Source organism: Lagopus leucura, unplaced genomic scaffold (assembly GCF_019238085.1).
Source record: "Lagopus leucura isolate 7727_CA_CO unplaced genomic scaffold, USGS_WTPT01 Super-Scaffold_100008, whole genome shotgun sequence".
Taxonomy (NCBI): domain Eukaryota; kingdom Metazoa; phylum Chordata; class Aves; order Galliformes; family Phasianidae; genus Lagopus; species Lagopus leucura.
In genome coordinates this window covers 4,936,319-4,950,528 of record NW_024962265.1, presented here as the reverse complement: position 1 = coordinate 4,950,528, position 14,210 = coordinate 4,936,319, and the positions used below count along the sequence as shown (strand labels likewise).

General features: G+C 38.5%; 1 protein-coding gene across 1 annotated transcript in view; it reads right to left on the bottom strand.

Moving 5' to 3' along the window:
* CELF2 (CUGBP Elav-like family member 2) overlaps positions 1-14,210 on the bottom strand; it is a 367,962-nt gene that overhangs the window by 293,189 nt on the left and 60,563 nt on the right. Inside the window, exon 2 of the mRNA XM_042872814.1 lies at positions 4,624-4,659. Within this exon, the coding sequence (XP_042728748.1) occupies positions 4,624-4,659 (36 nt within the window). The remainder of the gene's footprint in view (positions 1-4,623; positions 4,660-14,210) is intronic.

Below are 14,210 nucleotides of genomic sequence, written 5' to 3'. Positions count from 1 at the left end.
CCATCCATCCATCCATCCATCCATCCATCCATCCATCCATCCATCCACCCGTTCATCCAACACAAAGCACAAGCAGGGAAAGGTATAATCTGGTGTTCTTAGTATGAGAGAAATTGTTTGTCAAAAGACTTTATCCAGAAGGGGTCCAGAAGAGCAGAGATGGCCCACCTCAGCTACTTCATCTATGCAATACCCATAAAGATAGCAACTGACTTGGATTTAGTCTACATCCTTACTATTGTCAGGAAAAAAAAAGATCCTTTTCATTTCATAGTAATTAAAATGCTCATGGATATTTTATTAACTCACTCTACAGAACCACATAGAACCACATTTTACAATTCATCCAAGCACTTACAAGTAGTTACTTGGGTGAGGCTGTCAAGACAGAAATAATTCAAAACCTTGTGTACTTAGTTCCTTGGAAGACATATCATTCCCTAACACAATGGTATTAGAAAGACTGCTGACAGTTAGTGATCAAGAGATTTCATTTTGCTTGTCATATGGTGGGTTGTCAATTCTTCTTTTCCCTTTAGATAAAAGCTTAGTTGCATTAGATTTAAATAATGGTGAAGTTGCAGGTTAACATTGTTCAAAAGTACTGAAGTAACTTCAGTACTCACATTCTACTTTCAAAATGCTGTAGACACACAGGAACATGTCTCTACAGTAAGTGGAATTTAGACATCATTTACAGAAATTTATGGAACATGGGAGAATAAAATTTTAAATCAAGAGGGGTTACAGTTTGTACCCTACTGCAGATTGCTGGTTTAAAGTACACGAGGTCCAGAAATTACTGTGGCTATAAGAGAGAATTTAAAAGACTTAAATTTTGAGTATATCTTTTTGGCACACCAATGTATTCTTGCTGTCATGTTTTGTTGCGGATTTCATCCCACCTTTTCAGAAAAAAGTTCAAATCATACTTCTAAGATAGCCTTCACCTCAAAATCCAAGAGGAAGCGACCATTTAAACTTTACTCTGACCGAGTAAACAGCAAAATCAAGTCACTACATATAAGATGAGAACAAAAATTTTAGCTTTGTTATCATTACTAAACTGAAGCAACTAAATAATCCATGTGGTTTGTCCATATTTAAAATATTTGTTCTTTTTAAATATAAAGAATCTTTCACAGAAGCAAACAGAAGGGGCTAGAGACTGAAACCATTCCTTTGATATTGCAGTGGGGCATTTTCTTGTTTAAGCTCCAAATATCATCTCCCTCATGCCCGTAGGGCTTTGCACTGTTCACGAGCACTCTACCTCACTAAATTACATCTCTCTGGACATGTTTCCAGCTTAGATCAAATGATGGTCTGTGAAGGGCTGGTTGCAAGCTAGGGTACTGCAAGGCTTTAGGAGCTTATCTTCATTCATAAATTGTTCTGCATCATACATAAATTGTGGGTCTCTCAATTTAAGATATATATGCTTTTAATAATTTTAGTTTGGTCTCTTATCATGGGTATCATGTATATAATATGGAGAGCAAATGCAGTTTGAAATAGGACTGCTATAGTAGTTATAGCACATCTAGAAGGAAAAAAAAAATAGGCCAGACCTTTATTAAATTTTAAAGTATGTCTTTGCTACATTCTTGTAAAGATCCAAATAGGGTATTCAAATCTCTAGAGATCACCAGTATAATTTCTTTATCATGTTCCATTTAAAATTTAATTATGTAGTCTACAACAAGAAATATCTGAGTACTCTAAATAGGTCATGCAATGAACAACTTAATATTATTATAAAGTTTTCCTTGTGAAGATCCTTTCTTTGATGTGCTGTTGCACACAGAAATCCTTTCTTCGAAAAAACAATATACATTCACAGACATAATAATGTCATCTAATATAAAAGTGGTAAAGCTTCTTCAACATATTTTAAGTTGAAATTTCCAATTCCTGCTCAAAGCTTCCCCCATCAGAAATAACTGGTAAATTAGAACTGACACAATATACTCATACAGAATATTCTTGAATCTTTCTACAGGCAAAGTTAATCTATTAAGTTTCCTTATAAATGATGTTCACTAACTCAGATTTTCCCACTTCTTTCTATGAATGAAACACATTCTTCAGTGACAAAAAGTAAGGTAATTTTTATTTCCTCCTTAATTTAATCATTAGAAACCAAGAAGCAGTATCTTGTGGAAAATGACTACATTAAAAAACCACCATTTACACAGACACTTTGTTACAGGCACATAAGGAGCCTATCTTGATTACTTTAGAAGAGAAAATATTCTTTCCTGTAAATTCTTACTATTTATATTTCTGGGAAAAAAAAATATTCCTAACTTCTCTCCAGTAATTCAACTATGTGCAATTCAGAAGTTTGGTTTTGCCTGTACTGTTTGTTTGTTCGTTGGATTTTTTTTAATAGCAGCAACTAATTAATGCCACTAGTGCCTAAATCTTTCTGATAGCCAAACAAGACTCAAGTACAGACTCACACACCTTACAATGAAGATCCTATCATCAGATTTAGAACTGCTTGAAGTGTGTTGGATCAGTCCTGGGAACAAATACATCCATTACTGCCCAGAGAAAAGGCATTGTGTTTCACTGCATAAATAGAAGCCGGATTTCTAGAAATACTGAGTATTTTTTTCTGTCCCATTGGATCAAACACAACTAGCAGAATTACTATGGGAAAGTGATAATTAGTTGCTGCACTTTGAAATGAAATTAAAATTCCATAGACTTGTTAAGGTTGGGAAAGATCACAAAGATCACCTAGACCAACTATCAACCTGTCACCACCATGTTCATCAAATCTATTGTTCAGTGTCATGGCACACGACATGAAGTAGTTTCAGAGTATGGGCTGGGAAACGATGTGCTGGTGGTGGGGAAATTAGACTGTTTCACAGTTATAATTAATAACAGCAAAATGGTTCACTTAAAGTTTGAATGAAGAACATAAAATATCAGATTAATACATGAAAACTGAAGATTAAAAGCCCCAAGGAAACTCTTGCTCAGAGAAATGCAGGAACAAATGAAGCCCAGAGAAGGCTGAGGACCAGCCAGTCTGCATGCAGCCACAAACATTTGTTTAAAATCTAGACAAGATCATCGGTTTTAATATTTATAACATAATTACATTGCCTTCTGCACATTGTTTGTATAATCTGATTTTTACTTGCGACATCTTGCCATGGTTGAAATTAAAGGCTTGTGGTAATAACTTGAAAAACACATTTAGGCAATCATTAATGGCAAATATGAAACTGGATGTTTATTCAAGCACCTGGATCTCTTGTTTTAACTTTAAATTAAAGTGAAATTCATTTCAGCATTGCAAGGACTGCATGTTTCCAGTATATTAGTCATACAATACCTAACCAATTAGGAGCATGAAAGCAAACTGGAAACCTTTTAACACTAAAGTAAATAAAAGACACTCCAGACTTTGTTGACTATTTACTTTTGTTCTCATTTTATATGAAGAACTGTGATTTTCTTTTTTTTTTTTTAAAGGAAGTTGAATAAAATCTTGGTCATTGGCTTGGTCATTGTGCAGCCCTTCAAATCCTTGGTGAAACTTCACCATTGTAACTGCTTGCACAATCAAATGATGGTAAGTCATAAAAAAAGAACTTAATGAATAAACAACTGATATAAATTTTGAACCTACAAAACAAAGTGATACATTAGAGAGGTGTGGAAAAAAAACATCCAGTTCTGTGAAGATCTGCATTTATGCAGCTTATCAATACAGATGAGTCAACTAATGAAACCCCACATCCCATAAAGGTAGACAATTTTTCTCTGCCTTTGAAGCAGAAATAAATCACATGTATTACCATGCCTAAAGAAAACAGATTTTTCTGTTGAATTATTCCTTTATCTATTATATGAACTACAACATTGCTACAAATCAGAAGATATAAAAACACTCCAAACCATTATTTTGTTAAACACCACCATATTTCACTGAGCAAAACTGATGGCAGAAGAGGCAAGAAACACGAGACCACCATTTTTTAACTCACTAGTCATCTCTATTATGTGACATCACATCAGATTTTCCCCCCTTCTCTCCACTCTTTTCTCTATCTGCATGATAACAGCATTTTAATGCATCCTTTGACAATATGTAGGCAAGTCTCTCTTCAAAAACCTCTATTGCAGCCTAGGAATCCTGTCTAATTCTATTATTTTATGAAAAGCTTTCCCAGCACAGAAGAATTTGATCTAAGCTGTTCTGCTTTCCAAATGAAAATGTCTTAAGATCGCAGTGTTTTTTTCTCCCCAGTCTCCAAGTTTCCCTCCCCTCTTCCCTCAGGTGAAATTTAAAGCAAAAGGAAAACCACCTGCAGTGAGTATCATTGCACAGCTGGCAGAGGGGCACAGCTGGGTTTTCTATTTCTTAGGTACAACAACTATGCTAAGCCTCAAAAAAACCTCCAACCTGTTGTAGGCCATAGAGTATGTTTGCTCCAGTATTTCATGGTCACATTTCCCTCTCCTCCCTGCATGCCCAGTTCTCAACATCCCTGCAGTTTTCTGTAGGAGAATGATCGTGTTCTGTCCCAAAATGTCATATGGTCTTCTAGCAGCTTCCAGACATTGATACCCAGAGTCAGTTTAGAGCCACATGCTTACCTTGGTAATGCTCCAGATAACTCTGTGGCAGTCTCTCTGAAAGACACAAAGTGAGGAAAAATTAAGTTTCTCTTTAGAACAGCTATAATTTTTTAAAACATTTTTATACCACTTGTATTTTATAGGAGTGCACACACACTCAATTTTATATGCAAATGCGTCACTGACGGATGCAGAATCTGTACGATCATATACACAAGAATGTGAAAAACAGACGATAGTGTGTGATCTAAGGACTTCCTCAGAATAAAATTCTCAATAGCTCCATTACTCATTTTTAAGCATAAAATTATCACTCCTTCAAATGCCAGCACTGTGTGATATCCTACATAGCTAAAATGCAGCACTGGGCCAATTTTCCAGTGGAAAAAGTTCCCTTTTTCAGTTCTGCAGCAACAACAAGGGATTAGATATATTTATGATGATGTCATGCACTGAGAAAATGCCGAAATATGTGTGACCCTCTTATCTTGGGTTTTAGGCAACAGTTATTTTGCAAATGTTTTGTTTTTGATCCACTGTACTCATTTGAATCTACTTTGTGGGTGTGCGATACGCCTAGAGGGAAACAGTGTGAGATATCAAAAGTGAGCTGTTGTAACCAGTGTTACAATAATGAAAAAAGCCATATTAAAGCACAATTGAATATATTATCATTACCTACAGAATCCTTAAGCTACACTGCAGATCTACCACCAGTGTTTGTCTGTGTCACCCCTTTTAACACAGAATCACAGAATCATGGAATCATCTGGGCTGGAAAAAGCCTTCAAAATCATCTTGTCCAACCATCAATCTGACCTACTGTGTCTCATCACTATTTTCCTTAGTATTACATCCACATCCCTTAAATGTCTCCAGGGATGGGGACTTGACCACCAGCTAGTTCCAACACTTGCCCATCTTTACATGAAGAAATTCTTCTTGATATCCAATCTAAACCCTGGCACAACTTGAGACCATTACCTAACAACTTTTCTTTGCGTCTCAGCTGTGCAGTTCAGTGGTCACAGAAGGTTCCTCAAACATCCTAGATTTTTGCTTCAAAAAGTACAGATCAGAAAAGTGCTCAGTGGATGCAAAGAAGAATAAGCAGAAAATAAAGACAGTCTACGCCATTTTCCTGCATGCTTTATTCAGCAGCAGTCCAACACACACACAAGGCCTTTGAGAAGTGCCACAGCTCCCATCCAGCAGGGGCTGCCAGGTAAGTTCCTAGCAGGTACTTGTGATGAACAAAGTCCATGGTGTAAATGACATCAAAAGTGAGAGAAAAGAGAAAGAGGAAGAGAATGGAAAGAGATAACATAAAATTAGAGAGGAGCAATATAGACTTGGTTTCTATGGGAAAATTTGATGCAGCCATTAGATGCATTACTGTCGTTAAAACTTCATGCATATTGATATCACTTTATTCTCCAAGCTCTACTTATAATCTATACATACAAAGAATTTTCTGCAAGCTGTCAATGAACTTAATTGCTAAATGGTTCCAACATCCAGGAAATTTTCCCCTTCCACCTCTAATCACAGACACCATCTCCTTTCATTCAAATGTTTTTGGTGAGGCTGGGCATTTCTTTGTTTCTTCCTCTAAAGTGACTACCTACCTCTTAGCCACTTACTATTGCTCTTGTAACAGATTGGCACGTTATTGCTTTAGGGAATGGGACCCCAGTTTATAAAATAGCGGTTGGTCATCCAGCTTAAAAAGACAACCAGGCAAATCAGAGGTTGCAGCAAGAAGCAGAAGAATTCACGTTTAAAAGAGAATATTAAACTGGAATCGTATTGCCAGCTTCTGACCAGAGCAGTGAGTGATTGGTGCATCTAAATTTCTAAAGATTTTCATTTTTGTTAAATAACCCACTCTGCAAGAGATGCCAGCCTTATGAAAATAATTATGCAATAGTCAATACTCTGGTAAAATATCTGAATGTGACCAGAATCTTAAACAAAGATGTTGCAGGCCTTTAGCATATAAATTTTTAATGTAATTAATAGTGTTGCCAGTTTTACATTTGGGCAGATCAAATTCCAATTTGAAGCAAAAATGTGTAAGGTAACAATTTTTCAAATACAGATCAAGCTCACATAAAAACGTAACTTGCACATAAAAGAGAAGAAGCCTGATTACTTCCCAGCTATTCAAAGTTTTTAGCTTCTCATCAAATCATCAGCATTTAAGACAAAAAAAAAACCCACCACCACCAACAAAAAAAAACTAATCAATCAACCAAAAACTTCAGAATAATAAGCTAAAAATATTATTTTCCTAGAAAACAAACACAATGATCCTGGAAAAAAATAGCACACTGACTGCTGAAGATGGTTAATGTCCACTGTGAGTGTGCTATAAATATCAGGAATAGCGGCACTGCTCTATAAATATATTTCATGGGAGTTTAAAAAGAAAATCTTATGGAGCAAATTACTCATCAAGAATACCCTTAAAGTTTATTTAAAGATAACGGGTACTCATTCTCCAGTATTTCAAGAAACTGAAGCTAGACTTATACAACAAAATTTCAGATTCCTGCTACTCCCAAATGACGCAGAAAATAAACACGAATGAAAAAAAAAATCTTGATAAAAACAGGAGGATTACACTCAAAAGGACAATGAATATAAGATCATGTATTTTCATGTCCTGTCTATGATATCCAAGGACAACCTTGAAAAAGAGTGCAGGTATAAGCCTAAATGCTTCATCCAGACTGCCTGAAATCCCACTGAAATCAGTGCCAATGAAAATGTGATGAGCTAATGCATAACAGCGCTAAGGACAGAAGAGGACAAGACTAAGGAGCCTGGAAAAGCTGTTAGGTAGGAGATGACATTACAGTCACAGAATTTCCAGGAAGGTCATCTACAATTTCCAGGTATTTTTCATTCAGCTATGCAGGACAGATCTGGGACAGGATGGTCCACCTATGGAAGGTGTTGAAGCCAGGAGGATGCCAGGTGGGAGGTCTGCACCTCAAAATGCTGTCCTGTAACCCATGGCTTTCCTGAAGTCAAAATGAAATTTTCAAACTGTTCTCTAGACCTGCAAGGGGCTTTGATCTACTGAGGAGGCTCTGCACCCTCCAGAGAGAGATACATCTTTAATCTCAAAAACCAGAAAGCCAGGGTGGGCAAATGAAATACCACCCCACACTCATATTTTGCCATTTCTCTCCACAGGCTGAAAAATCCTTCCCACAGGATCCGAGTGGGATGTGTACCAAAGCAGAAAAGTATAAATATTTTAGTCAAAACCTTATACTGAAGTGGAAGTGGGAAGATCTGCATAAAGATGAGCAAACAGACTTTGCTGCCTAATGGTCTTGTTTAGAGAAAGTTGCTCAGGAGAACTCTTCAGAATATTTGGAAAGTGTGGTGTTTGTATTAAATGCTTTGTTCACTGAGAAATCATATGGTGCCCTTCTCTCAGAGGCTGACTGGCAGCCGTTGTTACCCACCTACGTGCTGGGTTTAGCACAACACAGCTTTGAGGTTTTAACAGTGGAATGTTTTTCTGTGATTTAATGCTTCTGCCAAGATGTAAACTGAGGCACAAGAGGCAGGGCAAGGGTAATCTTTAATGTATTCTCCTAGATGCATGCCAGGAAATTTAACAAACACTCAGTTCAACTCCTGTGAGTCAGGACTATGCTTAGAAACAATTTTTGCTTCTTCAGGATCATGGCCCTTAGTGGTCTGGAAAGCCTTACGTCTCTATTGAGAACGCTTTTTGTTCTGAAAAGAAAAACATACAGATTCAAGTCAAGCAATGTAGTGGGGTGCTGGGGAAGATGCAAAAAGAAAGCAGCAACACATCTCTGCAATCCTGTCAGTGTTCTTCCTTCAACATCTCACACTTTGAAGAGCAGATAAAGCCCGCCTACAGCACATGAGGCAAACAAGGATAGGGACATAAGGATAAGAGCAAAGCTGAAGAAGCATTCTATGTGGTGTGCTATTAAGAAAGCAGCACAAATGCAAGCAGAAGACTCCCAAAAGCAGAATACAGGAGACTTCCAATTTGTGAAATGTGTGTGTTCTACGGTCATGGTCTAAAGCATTTGAGCCAGTAGTCACTGAAGGTCCTGTCTTCTTCAAAACAAGAGACCACAGGACATTTTATTCACTAGTATTGAGCTGCAGCAGCTATTTCCTGCCCCTTATACTCGCTTTCTTTGAAGCCCAAAATACAAACAAACAAACAAAAAAACAACACAATCCAACAAAGATCAGTTGATATTTCTGTCTCGAGTGAAGTTTTCAACCCCTTACTAAACCCCTTAGCATGTCCAAAGAAGGGCAACAAAGTTGTGACGGATCTGGAGCACAAATCTTACGGGAAGCGGTGAAGGGAGCTGGGATTGTTTATTCTGGAGAAAAGAAGGCTCAGGGGAGACCTTATCGCTCTCTGCAGCTCCCTGAAAGGAGGTTGTGTTGAGGTGGGGGTTGTCCTCTGCTCTGCTCCCCCACTCCCAACAGTGACAGGATGAGAGTGAATGGACTTAAATTGTATTGGGAACGGTTCAGGTTGGATAGTTGGAAAACTTTCTTCTCAAAAAGAGTGGTGAGGAGTCACAGTCCCTGGAATTGTTCAAGAAAAGCGTAGATGTGGCACTGAGGGCCATGGTTAGTGGGCATAGTGGGGATGTGTTGACAGTTGGAGTGGATGATCTCAGAGGTCTTTTCCAACCTCAGTGACTCTATGATTCTAAACAGAACACTAAAAGTTGAACGACCATTAATCAAAACAGAAAAGATACATTTGTGAACAGAAATAAGCAGAAAATAAGGTATTCTAGAGGAAGACTTGAGAATTCTTATATTTTTCCAGAAATATCCACAGTGGCTGTAGCTGGATATGCCACCATGTTGACACGGTGAATGTAACAAATGGCAATAAAGTTGGTAACTAAGAAGTCCAACCTTGAACTTTTGCATAACCATGAATTTGTTCTTTGTTTTGTGCCACGGGCAAATACAGTTTGCCAGAGCAAATGATGCAGTGGATGCTTTTGGTAACTCTTTCCTACAGAATCTACAGAGGGAGCAGACTGTAGTACCAAGTGTTTGTATAATCAGCAAGGCTAGAAAAGCAGGATTTGAGAGGGGTCCACAACGTACCGCTGAGTGATTTGATTCCACTCATAGCGTTGATGAATTCTGTGACCACTAGCTCAAAAGGATGCATCCCGTTAATTTCAATGGCTTTTAACCAGACCGTCAATAAAAAAGCATTTAAAATTGTATGTGTATCTGTTTGCATGCATACAGCTACTGCTCAGACATGCATCAGTGGTGCACCAAGAGAAAAGACAGCTACTAATTGTCAGTATAAAGCAGAACTAAAGAAAAGTTTACAAAGGGAAATGAAAGATTTTCCACTTAAAGCAAGGGAGAACAACTGAAGAGGAACATTAAATTAGCTTTAAAAGGAAAGCTGTATAGGGAGGAATATAATTACTTAGCTGGAATTTCACCAAGACTTGGGAGTCAATGCCTCTACTCTTGCAGAAAACTGCTATGGGATTTTTACTGACCACAAGTGGTCAGGACATTGATTTCACATTTCAGCTGAAAAATGGCATCCAAAGGCACATTGTCTCTGCTCTTCTCCAAATCACATGGGGCACTGTGTCTGAGTTGACTTGGAAGAATTAATAGAGCCTATTGAAATACCATTATGAGACACAACATGTTTCACTCATCTCAAATGGGATCGTTTCTTGCCCTTTTGGAGTGCATCAAAATAAACAAGCTGTGTTCGGATAGAGCATGAGGTTAGATGTTCTCCTGAACTCTGGTTTTGTTAAGTCAAATTTGGTGGATTTCAGGTTTTCCCTTCTTGTCATCATTTGCTTTTAGAATATTTATTTATTTATTTACTTACTTTTAATTTTTAGAACAATACCTTATAACCAGCAAAGATTAAAATAGTAAAAAAGAGTTTTCAAAAATAAAATAAAATCTTCAAAAAGAGAGAGTATGTTGCTCTTCTACATGACACACAGCAAATAAGTACACTGAGTTTTAAGACTTCGTACAGAGTTTAACTAGTGAAGAAGTATCATACATTTGCAGGAGGAATACTGCATAAACAGTCTCTGAATGTGCTATTTAAGTACTAGCTAAATACTCTTTTTTTAGGAAGTGATGTAACAAGTTCATATGTAAAAATCTATTTCTATACAAGCTGACATTCTGCAAGATTATCTGAGAGAGATAAAGGACATGAGCAAACATGCTTGTTGCTTTCTTACCATGATTATTTTTAAAGGCTGCATTTTTCACTGTTCTGAATTCGCTATTTCTGAATTTTTCATTTCTCCTTAGGTAAAAAGGATAGAAAGCTCTGTGTATCCAGTGATAAGAACCTGCCGTCAAAATGATGGAATTCCAGGAAGCATCCGAAATATAAATAATACTTCAGCGCATGCCCTCCTCATTGTGACCATTTTCTATATTTCATAAAGATTTAAGTTTCACTTTAACATCCCCCCCAAACATCTGTGAAGTCAGAAATCTTATAACTTAGAAACTGAAGGATAATTCAGGTCAAATTCTGACTCCTTACAATATAGTTATAAATCCCGGGTCAAGATCAGCCTCTTGGTCAAATACCCAGCAAGGACATCAGATAAAAGGGCCTCTCTCTCATCACTTCTTCCCTGGTGTTTAAAAGCAAGATAAAAATTACAAGGCAATAGATCTACAACATGAGCAGCATGCTCATGTCATAGACAGGGATGCAGAAGGGATGCAATTTATTCATGGACACGAGGGGAAAAATGCCAAGGTAGAGAGAAGAAAGATCCTATTCTAGTTCTTAGTTCCAAGGTCAGCTCCTGCTGTCGTGGATGTGTACATCTCTGCTGCAGCATAGGGACTTCTGTTGCTATGTGTTTTCTCAGGGAAGTGCTGCATTTTGAAAGTTAATGACATGGAAATGAAAGGAGGAGGCACCAGGGGTGCAGAATTTGGCTCTCTGGGGTATGGTGAGAAGCAGAAGGAAAACAGATGAGAAATCTTCCGTGGTACTCACTCCTACATCCTTACCCTGTTAGGATGGGAAGGAAAGAAGTGATGCACAGATTCCTCCTGCCCCAGGCAGCTGTAAGAGCTCAGAGGGAGAAATATACCTTCTCCCTTAATAAAGTGAGAAAAAAAAGCCCATCTAAAACAGCATATGGTCCTCCCTGTATGCTCATTAAAGTTTATGTATGACCTGGCTGGGCATTTGGCTGACATGTAGTTCATGTCACTACTTCCAGTGGTTGTGGTGTTGAGGCCACCACTTCATCTCCACTATACAAAGAGAAAGGGAGGGGAATCATGTCTGCAATCTCAGTGTTAATTCACAGCCATACTCAGCTGTACAGATGTAGAACTGAAGGATGTTAGTTCTACAGAAGTCATATGAACACAAGGATGCACGAGATATATAAAGAAAGACACAAATTATTTATGAATTTGTGAAATTGTTAATTTCTCAATTATTTGAGAATGATTTGAAAGGCTGAGTGAACTGGGTCTGTTCAGCCGTGAGAAAAGGAGACTGAGAGGGGACCTGATCCAGGTCTATAAATATCTAAGGTGTGGGGGGCAGAATGGTGAGGCCAGACTGTTTTCAGTGGTGAATGGAGACAGGACAAGGGGAAACGGCTGGAAACTGCAGCATAGGAAGTTCCGCACAAACATGCGCAAGAACTTCTTTACAGTGAGGGTGACGGAGCACTGGAACAGGCTGCCCAGGGAGGTGGTGGAGTCTCCTTCTCTGGAGATGTTCAAGACCTGCCTGGATGCCTACCTGTGCGACCTGGTGTAGGGAACCTGCTTTGGCAGGGGGGTTGGACTCGATGATCTCTGGAGGTCCCTTCCAACCCCTACAATTCTGTGATTCTGTGATTCTGTGATGATAGACAGAAAGGCCTAGATTCTTCTCTTAGTTGTACAGGGCTGCTGTAAATATCTTCTGATATTTAAGACTCTCATATTTGTGTAGGGTGTGGGGAAGCGTTCAATGTGTCATCTCCCAAAGTGGCTTCTATCAAGTAGTTGCAGTTGGTTAGGTCAAATGTTGATTTTTTCAGTTTAGTGATGAATGACAAAAAAGAAAAACACACCCTAACAAATGTTTTTCACTGAATGCCCTTACCCCACCCTGCCGCCTTGAATTTCACAAGCTATCAGCTCCAAACTTTGGGATTTCCTGATGTTGGATGCTGTCACTAATAAATACAGACTTGAAGCCATTCAAAGAATTTGGAAGCTTTATTTAAACATATTTCAGAGAAGCAACCCAGAAAAGATGCCAAGCTCGGAAATGGCATCTCATGCTGGTCTCAAAATACTTTACTGAATAAGAACAACTTGTATACTTCAGCTATTAAGAATTCACATACTTAATCATGTTCCTACCCAGTGTAGAAATCTCCGAAGTTTTGTGAAGCTGAGGGTTTTTTTGTGTGAAGTAAGATGCTCAAACAAAGGTACCTTAGAACAACTAACATCTAGGAGGAGGATACCTTGCTTGTTGGATTCAATTCAAGACAATACAGTTACTAGAGAAACTGCATTGGCAGCTACTAGAAAAAAATGCCACTACCACCATCACACACACACACACACACACACACAAAAAAAAAGTCAACAGTAAAACCACAGCTTTCCAGGTTTTGGGTAGCCTCCTAATTTCCATTTTGAGAGCAGCCACCTCTCTCTGTTTTTCCACATAGAAGAGGGCATCAAATCTTAGAATCATAAAGGTTGAAAAAGACTACTGTGATAATCCAGTACAACCATCAGCCCATCCTCACTATGCCCACTAACCGTGGCCCTCAGTGTCACATCTGCCCTTTCCTGTATACTTCCAGGGACAGTGACTCCACCACCTCCCTGAGCAGCTTGTTCCAATCCATCAACACTCTTTCTGAGAAGGAAGAAATTTTTCCTAATACCGGAAACCTCACAAGGCTGCCCTTTCTTGATGTGCTGCAATGAAGCAGGGATGCTGTATGTGGTCACATGCTGGGCCAGGGGCAGATGCGAATTCCTCTGCCTATGTGCTCTGATACGGAAACAGAAAGCAGCTTCAAAAAATTCTGCAGCTGCTTCAACCAGCTCTGTGGCAGTATTTGACAACTTAAAAAAAGCCTGCCCACCTTCTGGATTCTTATGTTTAAAAGAGGTTTTGCTGGATTCAGAAGGTACTGCAAACAACTCTTCCATAGCTGGCACATCAGTATTGCAGATACTTCAGAAATCTGCCCACATTGTCTTTTAGTCCACCTGCTGATAGTCAGTGACTTTTTCTCTACTGGTTGCTTTACAATTGGTCCTCATGATCAGAAAAACAGCAGTGTCAGGTTGAAGTGTGTAATGGAACAGGAAAATACAGAAAGGACTCTGGGAATAAGACAGCCAGCCAGCAGACCTTTGTCCCATTAGCTGCAGTTCAAAACAACCTTTATACTGTTTCCATAAATACTGCAATATTTTCTGGAGTATCTCAGTGCAAACCGAAACAGATGTTGGACGCTATTATTCCTTCATGCTTGTTCATTTGTTGTTCATCTGTCAGTTTT